This window comes from Canis lupus, chromosome 27, assembly GCF_003254725.2.
Source record: "Canis lupus dingo isolate Sandy chromosome 27, ASM325472v2, whole genome shotgun sequence".
In the NCBI taxonomy this organism is placed as follows: domain Eukaryota; kingdom Metazoa; phylum Chordata; class Mammalia; order Carnivora; family Canidae; genus Canis; species Canis lupus.
Window position 1 is genome coordinate 28,218,478 of NC_064269.1, and position 24,863 is coordinate 28,243,340.

The following is a 24,863-nucleotide window of genomic DNA, read 5'->3' on the forward strand; positions in this document are numbered from 1 at the left end:
GGGCCAGGAAGAAAAGATGCACTGGCTAAGTTGAGAGAACAGTGAAAAGGAGACATGTTAGTTCTTAGTAGTAGAAGAGTCAGCCAAGCCCTGAGGTCAAGACTAAGAGGTATCCATCGAAGAAGCTCAGATTTGTTCACATTTATATAGGTCTTCTCCCCAGCTTCCACATACACAGAACAAAATTTCCACTAGAGGTGCCACAGAAAGCCACAGGAGGTATCTGCAGAAGTTAAGAAGAGAAGTCTCCATCACATTTGCTTAAGAAGTAAAAGGGAGGGGATCCCTGGGTGGTGCAGCGGTTTGGCGCCTGCCGTTGGCCCAGGGCGCGATCCTGGAGACCCGGGAGGTGCATGGAGCCTGCTTCTCCCTCTGCCTGTGTCTCTGCCTCTCTCTCTCTCTCTCTGTTACTATCATAAATAAATAAATAAATTAATTAATTAATTAATTAAATAAAATATTCGTGAAAAAAGTTTAAAAAAAATAGAAGTAAAAGGGAAAGCAAACAAGAATCTTTACAAGATTATAATAGAGGGATGTATCTGTCCAAAGTATTGCAAATAAATTACAGTTTTCTAATACTATCGGTACAATACATCATGAGTTGGCTAGTTTGAGGAAAGATTTACTTCCACAATATTGTTTCTATGGGAAAACGTACTACAAGTTCTAAACAACTGATTTATATAAAGTCTGAGTGCAACTCATGACTAAGAACTAGTGTTATTAATTATCCTCCAAAGTACCAGATAAATGACAAATACAACAGAAAATGAAAAAGTAAAAGTTTAAGAAATGATGAAAACATTGAGACAGTGGTAAATATCTTTAAAAAAAAATACTTGATATTTGACACAAATTTTAGTTATTTCAATTAATTAAATGTTTAATTTATTTAAATTATTTAAAATTTTAAATTATTAAACCTAGGATACACACAGCCTAAGTCAAGCTTGAATTCAGTGTATTAACAAATTTTTAAAAACACACAAATGAGTTATTTTTATATTCTACTTCCTTATAAAAACATTTTTCAATGAAATGCTCTTTTCCTTTTTCATAAACAAAGCACATTCTCACTGAACCAGAAGATCAATACAAGGAATAGTATCTACATGACATAATAAAATGTTATTCTTTTAAAAGACAAAGCAAAAATTGTATAGTTATAAGACATAGAAAAATAAAGCTAGAATTTTCTTGCCTCTGATTGATCAGTAAAATCAGCTTAGAAAAAACATTTTTATTCTATCAATTAATGTTCAAATAAGAATATTTAAAGCTCAAGTTAATGTAGTAATATCCTACTGCTCCTTTAAATACTAGGATAAAATGACACATCAAGACTATAAACACTTGAAGAAAATGAAAAAGGGCTATTGCATTTTTCCAAGGTAATTGTGAATGCTGACCCTTCTATACTTACTAAATTGAAACTCGTCTAATTATACTAATTTTTACTTCCCCTATAATTTCAAGTATTATTTCATCATAACCTTGCTAATGTAATACCTGGAATGAATTTCTCTCTTAATTTGTTCATAAGGTCCACATTCTTACAAGATGATATATTCAAGTGCTTTGTTCTTTAGCTAAAGTCACAAAGCAATCTGACAAGGAAGATATTAATATCCTAAAACTGAATGGCTGGACTAGAAAGTGGAGAAAGACTTCCTTTTAATTTTGGTGCCTTTAAATATTAAAACATTACAGAAAAAAAAAAGTGTCTTCAAGGAAATAAGTTCAAGGGATGAATTATATCCTGCAATTTCAGGATTAAGAAAAATCAATTTTACCCATAAATAACCGGTTTTCTTTGTCCACTTGCCTCAACAGAAAACATTTCCCCTAGAAATGTTCAGTATAATACTCTTATATGGAAGAAGGGTTAAAATTAAGTATAAACCCATTTCCTATGAAAGAATAATGCAGGGGCACCTGGGTGGCTCAGTGGTTCAGAGTCTACCTTCTGCTCAAGTTGTGACTCCAGAGTCCTGGGATCGAGTCTTACATCAGGTTCCCCTGGAGGGACCCTGCTTCTCCCTCTGCTATGTCTGCTTCTCTCTGTGTCTCTCATGAATAAATAAATAAAAATCTTTTAAAAAAAATGCAGTAAACTAGGGTAACCATTTTATTTATTTATTTTTAAGATTTTACTTATTTATTCATGAAAGACACAGAGAGAGAGAGACAGGCAGAGACACAGGCAGAGGGAGAAGCAGGCTCCATGCAAGGAGCCTGATGTGGGACTTGATCCCAGGTCTCCAGGACCACACCCTGGGCTGCAGGCGGCACTAAACTGCTGCGCCACCAGGGCTGCCCTAGGGTAACCATTTTAAAATCACCTAACAAAATGCCAACAGAAAGAAATAGCAGAGCTTGCCTAACACATAGTGGGAACTTGGTAATTTGTTGAGTAAAGGAATTTAATGTTGAGAACTTTCCAGTAGGAATAAAATGAAAGCTAGAATTGCAACTCTAAGTTCTGTAGTAAGGAAAAATATTAAACTAAGGCAAATGTATAATAATTCCATTTTATATTAAAATAAACTTGTATTTCAACATAAATACAAAGCAATTGCTAAAGCAATAAACCTAATTGTGAACTTCCTTCATTTCCCCCAAAACGATTGCATCACAATACAATTGCTTTTCAGAAGTTAAATGATTTCTGATTCACATTAGATGACTAATAATTTTTTTTTGGCCATTCACTTAAATGAGTGTGTGCAAATCTATATTATGGGAACAAAGTAAGACTACTTTATGGCTCCAGAAAAATCTACTCATTCTGTTTTGAAAACGGGTATCTAATTTGAATAATTGAGATTATACTTCTTTCCTTTGCCCTGAAGGAAAGAACATTCTCTGTTCCATTTTGAAGCTGGCACCCACATACTCCATCTTGGTTAATTTCCAAAAGCACATATGTTATAGTAAATCCTCTTATTTCAATGCCAAAAAGTTTTTGCTCCTAGAAATTGTTTTACTGGCATATTCTCAACATATCACTATCTCAATACCTGCTAATCCTGGAAAAGCAAAAGTAGTCAGCACACTTTAGAAAGTAAAGGCTCCATTTTAAATCTATAGAAGGCTGAACTGCTACTTTGAGCCAAGATCCTATCTGCAAAATCTGAGAGTTTAAAATAGTAGTAGTTCTCAATCTTTGGTGCACATGAGTGAGATGGGGTACTGACAATATGTTTTAATAGGTAGCTAACTATTAAACCTATTAGCTTTCAATACATAAAAGATTTCCTTACAAATGAAGTAACACTTTGGTCTTCAGAAAGACACAAAAACATATTTTAGTCAAATCAGATGCAAGTTTTCTGACATTCGCTTAAGCATTTTTTCCAGTAGAAACAAAACAAAAAGAAAAAACAGTAATTGATTCAAAATGAGTTGTGAGAGAATCTGCTTCTCCTTGAAAAATATAGGGATACAGCTCAAGAGTAAAGGAAAATATTGCATAAAAATACTTTCAGTTATCCTACTCTTTTTTGTTAGGGAATGTTCTGAACATTTCTAATATAAAACATTAACATATTCATGCTAAGAAAGGACATGAACTTCTAAAAACTTAAATAGTTGTGTTTTTTTTTTGAAGAGTATTTATTCACAAGAGACACAGAGAGAGGCAGACATAGGCAGAGGGAGCAGCAGACTCCCTCTGGGGAGCCTGATAAAGACTAGATCCCAGAGCCCTGGGATCATGATCTGAGCTAAAGGCAGAGGCTCAACCACTGAGTTACCCAGGTGTTCCTAAAAACTTAAATAGTTAAAAAAAGAACCCAAAAGTCCTGACTGCCAGACTTTTCATAAGGCTATGGTTTCTACAATAAATCCTTTGATTTAAAAGAAAACAAAAGCCTTACTGCTTTCTTCCATAAGGTGATGAACTATTATTAATACTATTACTATCAGTTTTAATATTTTAGTATTTGAGCAGAAAAAAATTACTTCTTAGAATATTGAGATTATAAAGCTTTGATGTCCTCTGTCCCCCATCAAGTTAAAGTTCAATTTAAGACACTTTATTATTATAAAGTATCAAGTTTAAAATTCACACTCCTTGACCCAGCAATGCTACAACTATGAACTTAAAAAAAATCTTTTAAAGAATATATGTTCAAGGATGTTTTCTATAGAATTAAATTATTTTAATAAAAAGGATTAGAAAAATCAACCACTGAAAATAGGGAACTAATGGAATATATTATGATATAACTACACAATACTGTGTAGTCATTATAATAAACTGTCACTAGAAGTTGGAGGAAAAAGGTGGTGAAGAGGTAAGGAAGAGAGACAAGGAACTTTCCAATCCTCTTACAGCATTTATATTTTTTTAAAGGGCAGGTAGATTATGGCCACAACTATATGAAACTGCAGGTAAATCTATTTCAAAAAATATTTTAATGTTATGGATATACCATTGCTTCAACTGAAAAAGATATGGCAATTTTTCTCAGCCTAAATGCCCAGTTTACTTCTTTTGAAATCCAGATCTTAAGTAAAGGAATAAAGAAGAAAACTGAATACACAGCTGTTTGCTTCTAGGAATACACACAGGCGGAAATAAACAGAGGGAGGCTAATGTCTGTGAGATTGGGCTAACTACTTCATTCCCAGCTGTGTTTTAATTTGTATTACTAAACAGTAACAAACCCTTTTTATGATCTTCAGAGGCTGAGCATTTCCATTTGTGCCCAGCAAAAGTTAAAGGCACACTAGAAAACACTTGGAATGTTAGATTTAGTAATTTACTGTCTGGTTTGTGTTCTAAGTTGTACAACATCAGTTGAATTATTCAGTTGTTAATTCTAATTTAATGCCATTTAAAATCAGAGATGTCTATCTACTTACAAGTGGCTTAAAATATAGGAAAGATGGACAAGTTAAAAACCATACCTGATTTTGCTGTGGCAAGATAATCAGGTCTATTAAGCAAGCTGGTATAGACTACAGTCAGTTTATGCCAATGGGTCATAACTGCAAACAGTCCTCCTTACCCTTCAAAAACCACACAAGATCTCTACCACACCCGTAGGAACCAAGGAGGCAGGGCTACGTTCAGATGGAGGTGAGGCAATACTTTGGCCAGTGAATGTCTTATTATAGCTACTTTACATTCTAGTTTGAAATTTTTTTTTTCTCTTCTAAATAGGGAGCTGTAAAGTCAATGGAAGCCCAGAACCTATAAGAAGGGTGTTGGCATTCGAAAATGTACTAAAACAGATATTCCTCAAACTATCAATTTTTAAAGCCATCAGCATGACTACCTTTACACAACAGAACACTGGCTGTAATAAAATACATGAATTTCCAGACTAATTTCATGGAATTACTTTTTTTAAAATGTCATTATCAACTTGATGGTAGGTTTATGGCAATAGCTGTATTAGTTGAAACGGGTGGAAGTGTTGTTTTGTTTTCTTTTAAAGCTGGTCATAACAAATACAAAATATTGGTTACATAAAAGGATTAATTCCATAGTTGAGTACCACTCCAATCTTCTATTGCCTCTTTTCTGAATCGGTGAATTTTAAATAATCTGATCCTCTATTTATACCACAGATGAAAAGTTTACCAGAAAGTTAAACTGCTATGAGATCTTTTTGGGTAGGATACACACCCACAACTGCAACCTACCCCAAGTTTGAATCCCAGCTCTGCCAGTTCTCTAAGGCTTAAGTTCCTCATTTGTAAAGAGATGAAATGCTTACATAGTGACAGGTACATAAAATGCTCAACAACTGGTGGGAGGGTCCATATGGTGTATGCAATAAATGACATAACGCATATAAAATACTGAGCAGAGTGCCTGGAACATACTTCAGTGTTCCACAAACAGCAGATATTGCATAAAACAGGCAGATAAAAACTTGATATACTTAAAATAACAGGTACAAATGCAAGCAGTTTCTAATTCAAATAACTGTTTTCTCAAAATCTTAAGAAAATAAAAAACAAAAGCCCTACTAATTATTAGCATGCAGTTTGTCATCCTAGTATCTAGCATTGTATCTTAGCAAACAGTAGGTATTAGGATAAATGTTATCACATTATTCGTGACTATCAAAAATCAATTATGAAGTTCCAAGAATAACCAGTTTGTAGACCTTGCCTTTTTCATATTTGCATCCCACCACCTGACAGATTATGTAACATAAAAAATTCAGTTAATTCCATCTTTTCCCATTCAATTAAAAATTATGCAAAATTTTCAAACTTTTGATTTGTAATTTTAAACTCAATGCAAAGGGTTTTGTGTTTGGACTATAACATATGTGAGGGTAAGGGTCAGATCTGTCTGGTTCACTACTATATTCCCAATAGTCAACATTTATCAGGGGCTCAAATGTTTGAATAAATGCACGAATTTTTTCATGTCCTATAGAAACAGGGAAACGAAACCATAATTGCTAAGCAGAGTTCATACCAAATGTATGAGAAGACTATAATGAAAAAAAATACTGTTGGGAAGTACTTTAATAAAAAGTCTTGGCATGGTATATATCAATTATATCTCAATAAAGCAAGAAAAAAGAAAAAGACAAGTCCTGGAAATGACAAGTAGAATAAGCTGATCATTACACTAAGGGACCAACAGCAAGAGTGTTATCATTCTGGATGCCAGAAACATTTACTCTAAATGGAATATCGAATTTTTCTGTGCTTTCTTACTGAAACTAAAACATAAAAATTCAGTGTCATATATAGTCACTACTAAACCTGAGAAACTCTCCACAACCAACTTTCTAAAGGAAAAGGCCAACTTTCTACACTGCTCTACAAAAAATCTCCAATTACTTCCTCTTCTGTTTCACAGAAGTTGTAATGACTGGCTTGATTCTATTCCTTAAAGGAAAAAAAAAAAAAATAGCAAGGAAATGCATCCATCTAACCTTTCTGATTCCTCTGCCAATTAAAGATTGCATTGCAAGGGAGGGCCGCTGCAGTTCTGTACTCACTTTGTGAGATAATAACTGATACAGGAAACTTCAAAAAGCTAGACAGTAAATTGGAAACTAATTTCTAATACAAATAATTGTCTCAAAAAACAAACAAAAATAACATGGACACTGAAAAAATTACCTTGTCTGTACACGTGGGTCTACCTGCATAACCTAACAGAGAAAAGGACCAATCATTCCACACACACTTCTCAGGAGTGTCTCTGAAGATAAAAAAGATCTTCAACCAGAGAGGAGTTATTTTCAGAGAGCCATGCAAGTTGTTTCAGGGGTTATTAGGACATTTGGGTCAGTAAGGTGGTGTTATGCTCAGTTCCACAGAAGCCAGAAATCGTTGCTCACTATTCTTCCTCACATCTTTGATTCATTGTGAAGATTATGAAGAAGTAATTCTATGTCTCATAGAGTCTTGTCACCTATGTGAAAGCCTTTGCGACCTTGAGTGCAGAGTAAAACAAATTCTAGATAAAGATTAATATATTATATGCCCAAGATTATGATTCACATCTTTAAATTGTTACACTCTGGGAATCCCTGGATGGCTCAGCGGTTTGGCACCTGCCTTTAGCCCAGGGCATGATCCTGGGATCCCGGGATCAAGTCCCACATCGGGCTCCCTGCATGGAGCCTGCTTCTCTCTCTGCCTGTGTCTCTGCCTCTCTCTCTCTCTCTCTCTCTCTCTCTGTGTCTCTCATGAATAAATAAATAAAATCTTTAAAAAAATAAAGTGTTTCTTTTGCAGAAGAAAACATACTCCATTCAATTATAGGTAAGTCACATTTAAAGTCCTGATACAGGTGATTCCAAAGCTTTTTAAAAAATCGACCAGTCCTCAAACTACTCCAGATCAGGAAAGCTATCACAGCAATACACAAGCAGGACCTGAAGAAAAATCAAGATGTAGGGACTTAACAGGAAAGACTTGCTTTCTTCCATTGCTGGCACAGGCTCTCTTATTAGATAGAGTTGCAGGGGGTGGGTGGCGAGAGCGAGGAGGACAGAGGGAAAGGGAGAGAGAGAAAATCTTAAGCAGGTTCCGCACCCAGTGTGGAGCCCCACACGGGAGTCAATCTCAAGACTCTGAGATGGTGACCTGAGCCAAAATCAAGAGTTGGATGCTGAACTGACTGAGCCACCCAGGCACCCCCAAAGTGTTTTCATTTAATCTCATAATCAAAACAAGTTTGGGATTGTCTGGATTTCCTTTTTGCCAGGTGAAACAGCTACTGTCATCAAGACATACCTCAGAGCTTGTGAGGTCTTCCCAGTATGTGACAATGAGCTTTCAGGTAAGGACTAGGAGCTCATACATGTATCCTTAAATAATCTGTTTAAAGACAGGCAACCGAAGGAAACGGTCACCACCACTCTATTCTACTTGCCCACCCCCAGGAGAATTCCTTCTCTTCCCACTCTTCCTTCCTATTTCTTACCCCCTTGTTTCATTTTCCTCCCTAGGCCTCATCCATCCCTTTATAACCCAGAGGTATAACCCAAAAGTGACACAGCTAGAAAGAGGTTTCTTAGTCTCATCTGCCATTTTTGTACCATCAGGAGATAATGCTGGGGAATACGAACTCCTCAGGGCAAAGCCTATGCTATCTCTCTACTCACAAGGTACAGACCTTAATACAGTTGAGATTCAGTGTTAGCTGAAGTCATGATTATTTTAAGTCACCAGAAAGCCAATATAAATAGCAGACTACTAATAAGAGATTCTAGTTTTTAAGGTTAACATTCTGCTTCCATTGATGAATACAAACAAAAAAAAAGCACAAAGCCTTCAGCCAGCATATTTAACCATGCCAACTACACAAGAGAACAGTCAGTAATCTTCCCTAGAATTACTTCTTCCAAAATTACGAAGACCTTTTTTCAGGCATGTCTTCTAATAACTTCTTACTGAATGTGTGGGACATACTGAAATCTGTCTCTTATAAGTCAAATTCTAAGGTGAAAATTTATTACCCACTGCTATCTAAATATTTGAGGTCTATACAATGTAATAAAGTATGTAAATTATCTTCTTAAAAACCAAAAAGAGGGATCCCTGGGTGGCGCAGCGGTTTAGCGCCTGCCTTTGGCCCAGGGCGTGATCCTGGAGACCCGGGATCGAATCCCACGTCGGGCTCCTGGTGCATGGAGCCTGCTTCTCCCTCTGCCTATGTCTCTGCCTCTCTCTCTCTCTCTCTGTGTGTGACTATCATAAAAAAAAAAAAAAAAGGGCAAAAGAAGAATATATGAAAGAGGAAGGTATAATTTTAAATGTACCAATGGTCACAAGAAATATAAGTAAACTAAATCTCTAGATTAGAAAATTTTTTTCAAACTAGGTAAAAATCTACTATATACTAATTAAAAGAGATATGTGGAAGATAGATGGATATACAAAGGTGTTTTTTCTAACAAAGGGTAGAAAAAGTTATATTAGGCAAGTACTAAATAAAAGAAGGCTGGAATGATACATTAAAATCAGACAAAATAGGCAAGGTCCTGAGTATAAATGAAGGTCAAGGTCCTCTTCTAATAATAAAATGTTGAACTCATTCTGATGATACATTCTGTGCTTAATAAAACATATCAATTCCACACTTACCTGCATCGCCTAACATAATTTCAAAAATTAAAAAAAATGACAGAACTTCCACAGACAAAATGAAAAGTCATCGCACATAAAAAATTGTACCAAAGAAAATTATAATAACACCTTTCTCAATAATTGATTCCAATCTCTTGTAAAAGCTCTCAATGTAAAAAAAAAAAAAAAAAAAAAAAAAAAAAAAAAAAAAGGAATACACTCCAATTCACTTTCTGGGGCTAGAATAACTTTGATATCAAAAAAGAAAAAAAAAGGAATACACTCCAATTTACTTTCTGGGGCTAGAATAACTTTGATATCATATTATCAATTATTCAACTTTGATATCAATGTAGACAATGACAGTACAAGGGAAGGAAATTATAGGGCAATTTTACTTATTGTCATAAATGGCAATGTCCTAAACAAAATACCAACAAATCCAACAAAGCAATGTACAAAATAGAAAGTATACTGTGACCAGGAGCCAAACCACAAGAGACTCTTAACTCTGGGAAACAAATAGTTTGCAGAAGGGGAGGGGGTTGGGGGGAACATGGTAATTGGAGGACAGGCACTAAGGAGGGCACATGATGAGATGAGCACTGGGTGTTATATGTTGACAAAGTGAATTTAAATAAAATAAAGTTAAATTAAAGCCAAGTTGGGTTTATTCCAAGAATGAAAGATTGGTTTACCGTAAACAAGTGTATTAACACAATCCATAGTAATTCACTGAGTTAGCAAGGTAAAAGTCATTTCAACAGATGCAAAAAAAAAAAAAAAAAAAAAAAATCAATAAAATTCAACACTCACTCAATAATAAAAGTTCTTACCAAGCTAGGGATAGCAGAGAATTTTCTTAATCTGAAAGGGATATCTTCCAAAAAAACTTCATTAAAAATTCTTTTTTCTTAAAGGCTTGTGTGAGAGAGGAAAGTGAGCACACGAGTCAGGGAGTGGCATGGGGAGAGAATCTCAAGCAGACTCCCCTGCTGAGCACAGAGCCCACGGCAGGGCTTGATCTCACAACCCTTAGATCATGACCTGAGCTAAAATGACAAGTCAGATGTTTAGTGGACTGAGCCACCCAGGTGCCCTTAGCTATCATTCTTAATGGTAAAGTTAGAAGCAGTTATTTTTAAGTCAGATCTGTAGTTGCTTCTATTTATCACTATACTGGAAGTATCAGCCAGCAATACAAAAAAATATAAGAACTAAAATGTAAAGAGGTAAAAAAGTCTGGATACAGGGAAAAAAAAATCCCTATCATAACCTACATAAGACAGATAAATAATCACACTAAAATTAAGAATTACGTTCATCAAAAAAGTTCTTAAATAAAGTGAAGGCAAGTTACAAATTTGGAGAGTAGATCTGTAAGAGATCACTATCTGTCATTAATAAACAAACTTAAAAATTCTAAAAAATCATAAGAAAAAAGATGCCAAGGAAAGTAGACAATATACAGGCATGTCATAGAGAAAGAAATACAAATACACCATGGACATAATAAAAAATGCTAAACTTTATTAATCTGGGAAATTCAAAGTAAGAGCCACAATAAGAAAATATTTGACAACCACCAGAGTGTCAATAATGTAAAAGTTGGACAATATCAAGTGCTGACAAAGATATGAAGCAACAAGAACTCACACGCTGCTAGAGGGAGCTTAAAAGTACACTACTTCAGAAAATACATTTATTCAATAAAGCATATATTTAAACCTGTTATAGTTATATATGTTCTAGAGAAACTCTTGCAAATATACACGAGGAGACATAGAGTAATATTCACATAATAGCCATAAAATAGGAAACAAATGTCCACTAATCACAAATGGTTAAATTATAATCATACAGTGAAATAGTACATAGTCATAAAAATAAACATCAACCCTGGATAAATCTCATAAAAAAAAGTGTTTAACAAAATTGAATCACACAAAGAATAATTCTATGACTGTACAGTATTTTAAAACATAGCAGGAGAAATTAAACCACATATTATATATGGATTCAACATAAGTGATGAAAAAGGATAAGAGGGGGCTTCAAAGGTCCAAGACATGCTCTATAGCTAAAGGTATCACAGGAGTATTGTCTGACAAATATTAATTTGATATGTATTAAATTTTTGTAATGAAATAAAACACATATTCAAAAAAGGCTTAAAAATTCTTAGCACCAGATATAAGTAGCAATAAAACAAATATTAATTGACCCACAGAGTTCATTTTTTAAAGATTTTATTTATTTATTCATGAGAGAAAGAGAGGCAGAGACATAGGCAGAGGGGGAAGCAGGTTCCCTGTGGGGAGCCCAGTGCAGGACTCAATCTCAGGACCCTGGGATCATGCTCTGAGCCAAAGGCAGATGCTCAACTGCTGAGCCACTTAGGCATCCTGACCCACAGAGATTAGACTTGCTAATTGCACAAAACAAGCTAAAAGCACAGACAGTTAAATTACATAGACTTTAGCCTGCCTTGTTCCTTTCAGTCGAACAAGTCTGACCAAAGGGTTAAAGGCAAGAAAGTAATTACTATTAATTATTCTTCATGTTACACAGTCCTTATTTGAGCTTATAATCAACTGCCTTTCCTAAAATTATTTCCAGGTGGTTCCAGGAATTTGTAAAATCTTCCACTGCTGTTATTCCTACTCTGTTGTCTATTAGGTAACTTTGTGGTTTAAAGATTATGAAATTTTGTTCTGGTTCACCACACAATTTAAACTCTCAAAGTGACTAGCAACAAAAAGAAGAGATTAAATATTTACATTTAAAACATCTACTTCTGCCAATACCAGTGCAAAATACTTTATGACCAAACAACAAACAATACTAATTTGAAAATCTCATCTTTGAATTTTAGTACATGATAAACAGTACTACATAAATTAATTCATTGTCCACTAATGATTTAATTAGTATATTTAGTTGGCATATTATTGCATATATCATTAATATTTCACATTTAAAAATAGTTTACATTTGAAAAATAGTTCTCATTTAAAAAGATACTTAAGATATTCTGAAAAACCTAAAAGACTGAAGTTGTTAAATGAGTATGTCTGTTCAGTATGTAAGCTCCTAAGAGTTCAAAATACATCTACCTTTCACACATGCAGAGGCCAGAAATTCCTGGGCTGACCATCAGCCTTGGCCAAATGAATCATGGCCTTTGTCCATTAGTCCCAAGGTCTCTTTTGTCTAAGGCTCTACTGAAACTAAATCCATCAAGCCCCTTAATGCCTAGGTTCATACCATCTCCGTTCCCTTCTCAATCGATCCCCTGACCCAGCATTATCCCTACAAGGCTTTGTTCTTTCTATCGCTGACCTAGCCTCCACTCTACTTATCTTGTAAACTAAACTACCTATGGAAGTGGTGCTCCCTAATAAGCAAGCTTTCCTATATCTTCAACCTTTTCTCAAAGCGTTCCCAATATCCTGGCTGTTAAGGACTTTCTCCTGAGGATATAAGCTGTACTGCTGCACACTCTCAAAGAGCAGCTGTTAGTTTCTACTAACAAGGTCCTTCAATCACCTGATTCATTCATTCGTGCCCATTTGGGCCCATAATATGGCACATCTGAAATCACTACTTCAGTGATCACACTGCATCAACATAACCCCTAATCTCCCAGCATGCGTGTTTAACTACTTTCCGTCTGAATTCTCTGGTCTTAAGAGAATCTCTATTCCAATCCATGAGATTATTCCACCTCCTTCCTTCCCAGCCTAAAAGTCCAATGGTATAAACATTTCAGCAAATTTATCATACCCTAAACTCTCCTGCTCATCTGCCTTTCACTGCATTCATGAAAAAACCCATTGTGGCTCCAACTATTCATTTTCTCCGAGCTCCCACTGCCCATGAGCCTTCCTTAAGATTGCATAAATACTTAATGAGTGTCTACAATGTATGAGAGACAGAGCATTCAACACTCTCATCACAAAAATTTTATTAAAACTGTTCAACAAATATTTACTGAGCATCTCCTGAGAAGATGAAGGCACTATTTTAAGGTCTGAGAATTTAGTAGTAAACAGGTCAGAGGAGGTCCTTGCTCTTATGAAGCTTCTTACACCCTAGTCAGGGATGACAAACCACCAAAAAAAGTAAATGAACAAGAACTTGAGCCAGTGTTATGCGCCATGAGGAAAATAAAACATGGTAGTAGGACATCAAGTGCCTGGTCAATGGGTTTTATGTGTGGGCAGGATAGGGGAGGTCTTCTATTTCAAAGACTTCTCAGAGACATACTGAAACCTATGTATCTTCTCCACTCCCAGCCTCCACAACAGAAGCACCAGGGCTCATTCTGAACCTTAGACACAGTCCCAATGAGACTATCAAACCAACTACACATATCATCAAAAGAAAAAATAAATTACAGGAGTTAGGAACTAACAAATTTAATAAAGACATATCACATCCATTTGATTTTCTATATACTCAGAAGTACATGATCAGCGGTGTGACCATGATCAAGTCTAATCCCATATTTAAGACTGAGGAACGTAAATTTCAGTTGGGTTTAGTAATTTTTTTGGCATGTGTGCTGAATGAATTACAAAAACACTCCAATTCTCCATCCCCCACCCCCACCCCCACCCCCACCCCACCCACCCCCATATCCACAACTCTTGCTATTAGAGTTTCCAATTCTTCCCTCAAAAGATGAAGTCCAGGGGCACCTAAGTGGCTCAGTCCATTAAGCGTCTGACTCTTGGTTTCCACTAAGGTCATGATCTCAGGGTCCTGGGGATCAAGCCCCTGGCCAGGTTCTGTGCTCAGCATGGAGTAAGCTTCAGTTTCTTTCTCCCCCTCCCTCCTGCTTTCTCTCTCCCAAATAAAGAAGATCTTTAAATATATATATATGGAAATGTTTCTCCACTCCTTGAATTTGAGCTGGACTTGTACTTCCTTTGGCCAACAAAAAGCAGTGGAAGTGACACTGTCCCAGTTCTGTGCCCAGGCCTCAAGAAACCTGGAACTCTCTGCTCGCTCACCTGGAACTTGCTTCACCACAAAGGCAAGCCTGGGCAAGCCTACTGGAGGATGAGAGATCATGTGAAAGACAGCCACTCATCCCCACCATCCCAGATTAAGGTGATCCTAGACCAGTCAAAATGAGCAAAGTTTCCTACCTGACCCACAGCTAATCTTAGACAAGAGTAAACCCAACAGAAGCTAGTAAATTGCCAAGCCAACAGATGGATGTGTACAAAATACGTAGTTACTGTTTTAAGTCACTGAATTCTTAGATTGTTATATAGCAGTAACTGATACAAAAGATTAATTAAATATTAACTATTTTCAACTCAGATAATCTATTTTATCTCTCTTTTCATGTTTTTGAGGAACTGAAGCCAAAAACTGTGAAAGATTTTAATTTCAGGGTCTTCTGCAATGAGGTTTTAAAAGTAGACCAGGCAGGAACTGTTATATACAAAAAGGATTTAGAACCCCATCAAAGGATTTTGCTTCCCCTACCATTAACACTGCTTATTTTCCATTTAGACTTTCTTTTGCAGCTCCACTGAGAAAGGAATAGCAGCTGAACTGAAAATCATTCATATTAGAATAGCGGGGCTGACTTGATGTTGTAAAAATCTGATTAGGTAAATGTTCAAAATGACCTGGGGTCCTCTCTAAAACAAAATAATAGTTGATTTCCTTGTCCATTTATCATTCTTTTCTGAAATACAGAAATTTCTCACTGTGAATAGTTTCTGAGAAATATATCTATCTTTCCAAGTTCAGTAGGATTTCAATTCTTGTGTGTCTATTGTCTCTTACCTCCTCCAAGAGTTTAATAAGTAACTCAGTTTTGGAAAATAGATATAGTAAGTATACATTCTATCCACCCCTCCCCCCCATTCATCTGGGTAAGCATAAAAGGTTTAGGGATTTGAACTGGACTAGGCCTGTCCTGCTTTCTACCCTGTGGGGTTGTTCTGAGAATCAAGTAAGAGGGAGGGAAAGGAAAGTGTTCAAAAGGAATGTGACCTCGCTTGGCTCACCGCCTACAGTTCCTAGTCCCAGTCTACTCCAGCCTCTCCTGGTCATGGGCTTGGCCTGTGCCAGCCAGCACTGTGCGCCTGAGAGCGCCTGCCTATTTTCCAGCAGTACCTTTGCAGAGCCCGAGTATTAATACATTTTAAATACTTCAAACCTATACATTTACACAGGTTGCAGTCCCCATTTTTTAAATTCCTTTTTATTAATGACAAGGGTTTCAATTCTTTTATTTCTCCATACTTCATCTGCCCTTTTCTACAGATAATTTATTCTACAGCTAAATTCATTTTTAAAAATTCATAAAATATCTTTTTTTTTTAAATAGCAGTATCTACATTCAAAATTGCCTTCTCATAGTCAGTCCTGGGCATACTATATCATACACTGCGTTTAGCATTCTCTCCTTTTAATTCAGTTCCACTCACCTATGTGAGAGTCCCTAATGTTATGGTGTCTTAAATTTTTCATTCCCCTGGAGAATATATTCAAACTAGGTCCTGCCTTTTATTATCTGTGGCCCTAGACAGTAGCCACTTTACTCTTTAAAGAAAATCTTTCTTAGTGCCACAAGGCATTTCACAAATAAACTGATTTCTAGTTCCTAAATCAGAGGGCTTTCTTATGTAGAAAACAACACTTTAAAAACCAAATATGTATATTATCAAATGTATACTACACCATCACTAACACTTACTATTACACATAATAGTAAGTATCAGTGAAGTTCCTACCATCGAGATGTTTAAAATCTACACAGGATGAAGACTAAAAATGATGTTTTTGAACCACTATTAGTAGGTCATGCATCTTAAGTTGTTTCCCAGCATAAATAACACTGAAATGTATTCTTTTTTTTACCCAATGTTATGAACTTTCAAAACAAATACCCATGTGAATTAAAATTTTTAAAATACCCATATTTCATACCTGTTTTACAGTTTTTCCAAGTTTCTTCACACAAATTAATTGATGATATCATAAGCTTAAATAACAAGGCAAGACAAGAAGAAATTGGTACATAACAGGATTAAGAAATTTTCTCAAATAGGGGTGCCTGGGTGGCTCAGTCGATTAAGTGTCTGCCTTTGTCTCAGATCATGATCCTGGGGTCCTGCAATGGAGCCCATGTTAGGCTCCCTGCTCCATTCTCCCTTTCTGTCTGCAGTTCCCCTGCTTGTTCTCTGTCAAATGAATATATAAAATCTTACCAAAAAAAAAAAAAAAAAAGACATTTTCTCAAATATGGCTAACAGAAGTAATAGAGCCAAGGTGTGATGCATAGCTACTTTCTACTTCACTAGAATACTCAGTGCCCATAGAGTTACAAATTACATATACACTGTGGTCACAGAAAGAAGCACATTTCTCTTGGCAAATCTAACTGGCTGATAGAGGGCCTAAATCATATTGTGCTCTGAACTTGTGATTTTCTAGGTGGATGCACACTAGACTTCCATTGAGGTGTGGGAAATATTCAGCACACTTATGTACATTAATTTTTAAATCATGATAAGAAAAAATAAGCTTTACTAATATGTAAGACATGAACTGACAGCAATACATGCATAATTTGTAAAGACACATATAATGGGGGTGTATAACCAAAAACTTTTTACCTGTAGGAGTACACAACCAAAATAGTTTGGAGATCTCTACTAAGCTAACTGGCTCAGACAACAAAAACACAAATAAATATATAACAGAACAGAAAAAGAGAAAAAAATATATGGAAGAGGCAATTTACAGAAGACAATCAAACTGGTAACAAACAGAGAAAAAGATGCCAAGCACAGCCAAAACCAAGAACATGCAAATTCAAACAAGATACCATTTTTGTCCATTAGATTAGCCAAAACATTAAATCTGTTAATACTAAATCCTGGCAAGAGTACACGAGAGGATAATCCCATACACTGCTTGGTGTGCGTGTAAAATGGTAAAGATTTTTTGGAAGACAGCTAGACTAACTGTAAACCATAAACAGTAAAACATTCATTTGGAAGCATAGGTGGCCCAATTCCAATTCCCAAAGGCATTCAGGAATGGAATGCACTGGTACCTGGGCCTTTCTGATTCAATATGCAGTCAGCTTTGCACAATGTGTCACTTTTTATCACGTTTCTATTTTTTGTGTGAATCCACGGACTTACCGAAAAAGTTTTTTAATGAAAATTAAAATCTTAAATATGCATTTTAATAATTTGAATTTTTTAGAGCCCATTTATGGTATAAAGAAGGATTTTACTATTTATCAAAAAGCTAAAGTACATATATGGCCTAACCCCATTCCACATCTAACAAACATTTTCTAAAAATATTTGCGACTGACTACAAACTTTATGTAGGAGTATGTTCACTACAGACTTCTAGAAATTGAGAAAAAAATTTAAAAACCTAATTGTCCAACAAAAGGAGTATGGCCAAATAATCAAAAGCATATTTTGTAGTTACTGAAAGAACGGTGTTGACTTATACCTATTAAAGTGAAAGGAGTAAGATATTTATTAAATAAAAAGTACATATAGTATAACCTCATTTTTAAAATTCAATCTCAATTTTGTGTATATACACACATATGAATGAAAAGAAAAGGAAGTGCAGTATGGGATGGGAGGGATAAGTATAAAAGGAGACTTTGCAGTGTTGTATCAGAGCAGTAACATTCATTTTCCTTTAAGTCCCCATTGGAATGCTATAATGCCTACTTGGAAATACTGCCCCTCATAATCACTGCTTGAATAAAGAAAGTTGATACAGAGGTCAAACTGACAACTCAGGCACTTAAAATCTCCCCCCACACAAACACAAATGCATAAATAGATGAGACATCTATTTAGCTAGCTAGCTAGCTATCATTAATATCTTATACCACGCCAACCATATTAATTGTCAAAATGAAACCACGCTGAACAAAAGCTTAAGACTCAATATACTCAAGTACCCAAATGTTTTCAAAGGATTTGGGCTTACACGCAAGCTCATGAAATGCTTTCTTTTATTTTTTCAATTTATAGCTTTATAATATAAATTTACAGGTATTAAAGGATGGGTAAATACACTACTACACCAACCCTCATCTAACCCCTTACAAACATCACTAGCTTATCACAATTTACTTTTCTACTGATCCAGGAGTTGGTCTCTAAATTCTTCTGAATACAGTGCTCCAAAGTGCTATTGCTAATCAATTAGAGTTGCAATGTTAGTTGTAAATTTTTTACATCTCTGGTAGTCTATTATATCAATGGTCTGCAATGACCACATTTACTGGTATTCACAGGCTTGTGTAGTCCTCTCCCACTTTTGATTTTGGTCTTGATTTGTGACTTGCTTTGACCAACAGGACATGATGAGCATGACGTAAGCAAAGGTTTTTTTAAATACTTGTGCACTAGGGCTTGGGTCCTCTCTTGGAATGTTCCCCCTTAGAAGCCAGCTGCCATGTTATAAAGAAACTCTAGATAACCACTATGTGATGAGAGGCCATGAGGAGAGAGACACTGGATATTCTAGGCACAGCCAAATTCCAGCTCAATGTATCTGCATGAGTAACCTCAGTTATACCACCAAGATCAGAAGACTGGCATAGCTAAACCCAGTCAATCCAAAGAAAGGAGAGAAAACTCTAAATCTTTATTGTTTGAAGCCACTAAGATTTTGGGATAGTTGGTTATGTAGTGAAAATAAATGGAAGACTAATCCCTGTTCTAAATCACCCGCATAACTAACGACAGTCATGTAGATTTTCTATCAGTTACCTTCAAATTTCATCTGTCCAATCAAGAGTTTTACTCCATAGGTAATGGAGAAATGGGGGCACTTTCATACACTCTCATATACTGCAGAAGAGAACATAAATATGTACAAATCTTCTAGAGAGCTACTTGGCAAAATGTTAAGGTACTGAACCTTTTAAAAAGGTCACACCCTTTCGCAATAATTCCGAGTCTAAGAAATTGACAGGAATATAAGAATGTTACACAGGATTTTTCTCACAGCAAAAAGAAACAGCATAGCCATCTAAAGATAGAGAAGTGATTAAACAATTATACATTTACATAAAACATCAAAGTCACTAAAGAATCTTCTAATGAATACATAAAATGGAGACACACAATATAACTAATGAATAGTATTCAGCACAGTAATAGCAATAAGACCCCTCCAATATGTACATACAATTAAGAATATATACTGAAACATTAATAGAAATTCTCTAGGCACGACAGGACTGGGTGATTTTTCCTCAATCTCCTTTGCTCACAATAGCCAGTACGCTTGGTTTTTGTTTCTTCTTCAGAATTCAACACGTCCACTCCATTCTCTTAGGTCTAGGCCTGACCCATCCTGCTTACCTTCTCAACTACTCCCTCTGCAAGGTACGGCAGAAAGCTTCTTTGATGATGATACTATCATTTCTTGGAATTCTGCAGATGCTCAGGCCCACCATCTTTCCCAGCTCTGAGCACTTTGCACTATATTAAAGGGAGGAGGAGCAGCCCTCTGATCTTGTAGTCTTTCACACTCTGGTTTCCTATGGTGAACTGGACTTTCTCTCTAATCACATGGTTTCTGGAAGGCTTGCCAATAGTAATTTTGGCTGCAGCCAAGGACACAAAATTACTGAAGACCGGAGGGCCAGTCTTTACTTGAGCAAATGGGCATGTGATCCAAGGTGGTCAAAGTTCTGTCCAAGATTTTTTTTTATTTGGGAATAGAGAAGAAACCTTACTTTTTGGGTTAAACAACTACAAGAGTATAATTTGGGGCTGAGGCATAATTTTTCTAATTAAGTGGAAAGAAGCCTTCTATAGTGACAAAAGGTAAGAGCCTTAAAGAATTCATTTGTATCAGTCCTGGAATTAAAGTGGAAAACAGACTGCTTTTGCTTATACTACTGGTTTTGGGTCACTGACATTTGCAACAATAAGAATCCTGACTGGATGACAAGTGAGAAGCAGAAAAATGTCCTGGGATGTTTAGATTTGGGTAAAGAGTTGCTTTTTTTTACAATCTATAATAGCCCTTCATTTCAAACAATTAATTGTCTATTATATTCCGGATGCAGGCAACAAAGATTATTACAACTTCGCAGAGTTGGGTGCTTCTGAAATTACTGGCCACTTCAGAGAGTAATTTCCAAATAGCTCAGAGGCTACTCCTAAGTGGCCAAGGAGTTCCCCAACTGACTCCTAAACTTCTATCATCTGTACCTCACGAGGACTACTTTCTATGTGTCTCAGGTTTCTATAGGATCCACTGATGTCAGTATATTAAAGATTTGGTCTACATTTACTATACTCATGCAAGTCACAACAGCATAGACTTCAAGATCTCCCTTCCTCTTTAGAAGCCACATGAGCCTGGCCTGAAGTGTGAAAGTTTTTAAACGGAAAAGCTACGGTTAATGGCAAGATCTAGATTTCAGCTGCCTTCAAAGAGGCCTCTTAAGTCCCTACATTATCTTGGCTTCATCACGGATTAGGTCAACAAGCAGGCCTCAAAATAGATCCTTTCTGTCTCACAAAAAATCACATAAACCAAACTCAAGAAACAGATGATTTATTAATTCATGTTGGGATAGATAAATGTCATATGGAGAGATTTCTAAATTTCACAAGGAGGCATATTATAAGATTTCTGAAGAGCACGGAATCAAGTTGACTGTCATCATCAAAGTTTATTCAATCAACAAATATTTATTGAGGAACTACTATGAGAAAGGCTTAGGCCAAGGGACTAAAAATACAGCAATGATCAAGAGTGCTTTTCATGAAGCATACCTACCACACAGAGTGTGAACAAACAGGTATTAAACAAGTGTTGCCTCGATTCTAACACATACTTTTTTTTTTCTAACACATACTTTTTAAATATACTGTTTCTGATAAGAATGGAGGTTTATTTAATATGGTTATGGCGCTCTCTTTTCCTTCCTGAAAAACTGCTATTAAATCAATGGTAACTGATAATCACTGGCAGCTTAAAAAAAAACATGGTAATCATACAATTCAATATTCAATCATAATTTTGTTAAATACCAAGAAGGAAAAATATAAGGAGAGAATCTAACGGGGACCAGAACTTACTCTGGAAGGGCTCTGTTAGCTCTCCAAAATCTCCTCATAACACAGCAGTTAGTGACTCTTTCAAAGGGTGAAACTGGATCATGTGCCTCCTCTATTCAGATCTGCAGTGGCACCCTATTTCCCTAAGTAACAGCCAATTAAACCAACCAATGAGACCCCCAAACAGTCCAACTTGTTAACTTCTCTGATTTCAACTCCTTTCTTCCCATACTCATTCCTCATCATTCCTCTCCCAATACAACATGCCCTGCTCTATTTTTTTCTTACAGCATTTGCATATTATTACATACTATAAAATCTACTTATTACTAAGGCTTATTTTGATATTGTCCCCCACCCCCATTCCACTCCCCAGAAGGATAGTTTTCTGGTCTATTTTGTTTAGTGACAGATCTTAGTCACTAAGGTACATTTAGGAATTCAAAATGTGTTGAAGAGAATCAGAAGGAAGAATATACCCATGAACAAGTGATTGGAAGACCTTGCCACTGGGACTAAAATAATGATCAAAACCAGGTGGTGAAAACTTGCCCTCTATTATTTGGTGGAGGGTAACTTCCTCCTGCAGTTTTTCTTCTTTCACTCAATTTCCATAACATACCAATCCCACCCCAAGTTTTTAGATATGGCAAAACTTTCACTCAGGCTATGGTCCAGTCTCAAGCCCAAGATGCTATTTATTCTTCATTCTTCAGATGATTTTGTGCTGCTTTGCTCTGATCCACTCTGGGAATTTCACCACTGAACTTTTGCAGGCAGCCTTATTTCTCATGTTTATGAGAAAGTCCTCTTCCAGGAACCCCCATATTGGTCCAAGTCCACTCAATATATCTAGTCAAAGAATGATGCATACTTCACAAAGTTTATCACAGTCTACGACTATGTACATGTGATTATTTTATTATGGTCTTTTTTTACAAAATAAGAGTATGCTCCTTATGTGCAAGGCCCATGTCTGTCCTTTACAAAGCCAACAGCACCTGGCATACAGTAAATACCCAATAAGTATTTGCTGAATGAGTAACTGGATGAATGAATACAGTATTTCCAGCTCAGATGTATATACATGTATAGTCTAGTCAACTAGGTAATTGAGATTAGATTTTAAAGGGAGAACAGGTTATGTTTCTTGTTTGTGAGGAAGAAACAGAAGATGATGTTGTCTTTCCTTTGGAAAGACCAATTTTATCATTTATTTATTGATTGATTGATTGGAAAGACCGATTTATTTATTTATTTATTTATTTATTTATTTAAAAGATTTTATTTATTTACTCATGAGGTAGAGAGAGAGAGAGAGAGGCAGAGACACAGGCAGAGGGAGAAGCAGGCTCCATGCAGGGAGCCTGACGTGGGACTCGATCCCGGGTCTCCAGGATCATGCCCTGGGCTGAAGGCGGCGCTAAACCGCTGAGCCACCGGGGCTAGCCCGGAAAGACCAATTTTAGCTACCTAAAATGCTATGTCCTCTCAACTACCTCAAAGACCAACTCATGATTAACGCTTCCATCTAGAGCTTCCCCACACCACCAACTCCCTTATTCTGGTCAAGGGTACCAATCATTGTTATAGACACTCAGACACAAAGGCTTTGAAAAGCTTTTGACCTCTTTCTCTGTCAACCTCCTAGCTCAGCAAGACTCCTAAAGCTTGTCAACCTCTCTTTAATATCTTTGATCAATGACCTCCTTGCTTTCCATTCCTGCTACTAGCAACTTGGTACAAGCAACTAACTCTCAGATTATTACAGCAAGAGATCCAGAACTAGTCTCCTTGATTCCAGGTTTCCCCCTTTCTAACCCATCCTGCCTTATTAAAATCTCTCTCTTAAAACTTTCACTTTGCACTATTACTGCTATACCAAAATGTATCTGCCATGGCAAACTAGAAAATAAAAATCTCAGCCTGACATTCGAAAGCCAGGCACAATGCAGCTGCAAACAGTATCCTAGCATTTTCTGTGTTAACATTACTCACCAGCATGGTAGTTCTCACTAGTCATCACACATATTATACACATTCCCACCTCCATGAATTTATCCAACCAGTCATTTATATCAATACCCATCAGAATTCCAACTACATTCGCAAGTCTAGCCCAATTCCTACATCTTCCTTCAAGCCTTGCAGGACCACCCAGCTTAATTTGCCTCTTCCTCCTTGGCTTTTTCAGGATACCATCTGACAAAGTATCAAAGTATCGTATGGTATCATTTCTTATTTATTTGAGAGAAAGAGAGAGAACGAGCAGGGAAAAGATTGGAGGGGGAGGGAGAAGCAGACACCCTACTGAGCTGGGAGCCTAATGTGGGGCTTGAGCCAAAGGCAGGTCCTTAATCAACTAAGCCACCCAAGTGCCCCTTAACTCCAATATACACATACACATGCTAACTTTTCACATTTAACCCCAACTTACACTTATCTATTATAGAAAATTAAATTAAAAAGGTCACAGGAGAGGTGCATGCATTAACAAATGCTAAATCTTTTATTTTTCATATAAAGATAAAGGTGCCTCTACAGGGATGTTTACATCTGGCCAGTCTCCAGGACCTCCAACTCTCATTCTTCTTTTTTTTTTCTATTTTATATTCTATATTTTATATTTTTAGTATTTTTCTACTCCTCACTTTTGCTCCTTCCTAAATACATACAAGAGCTTTGAGAATAAGAAAAACTAAAGGTCAACCACCTTAAGGGGGAAAAAAATTGAAAATGCAAAAAGTTCTCAAAATGCAACAACCTGAGTTGCGTGAAAGCCTCTTACACTCTGTCCCAATTAACTCCTCCAAAGACTAGAAGCCAACATCATTGTCATCGACACCACTTATTTAGAGACTGACTGGATGCTACACATTAAGCCACATACAGAAACCACAAAGAGACACTAAACAGGCCTGGTCCTGGCTGAAAAGAAAGACAATGGGATTCCACGATAAAATTCACTAAAACTGGAAGTCCCAGCTTCCCAATCTTGAAACTAAATGCAATTCTTCATGGAAACTTTCTTAATCTGTCACAGAACACTCTACTTTTCCTTTAAGAAGACACTATTTTTAAATTACATGTTTGTCTCATTTTTTGTGTTAACGTCTGTTTCTATTACTAGAGTACAGACTCCAGGAAGACAAGAGTCTCCCCATTGTACTGCAGAGCACCTGAACGGTACCCATCATTTACTAA

At 36.3% G+C, this 24,863-nt stretch overlaps 1 protein-coding gene across 28 annotated transcripts in view; it reads right to left on the minus strand.

The window, feature by feature from the left end:
- The window catches only part of PLEKHA5 (pleckstrin homology domain containing A5), a 242,712-nt gene that overhangs the window by 210,107 nt on the left and 7,742 nt on the right, over nt 1–24,863 (minus strand). Inside the window, exon 4 of one of the 28 annotated variants that reach the window (XM_025455273.3) lies at nt 14,203–14,621. The exons of 24 other annotated variants lie outside the window; for them this stretch is intronic. In XM_025455273.3, the coding sequence (XP_025311058.1) occupies nt 14,576–14,621 (46 nt within the window). In that variant the 3' untranslated portion in view covers nt 14,203–14,575. 3 more of the 28 variants (XM_035707580.2, XM_025455269.3, XM_025455271.3) reach the window with 3 other exon arrangements.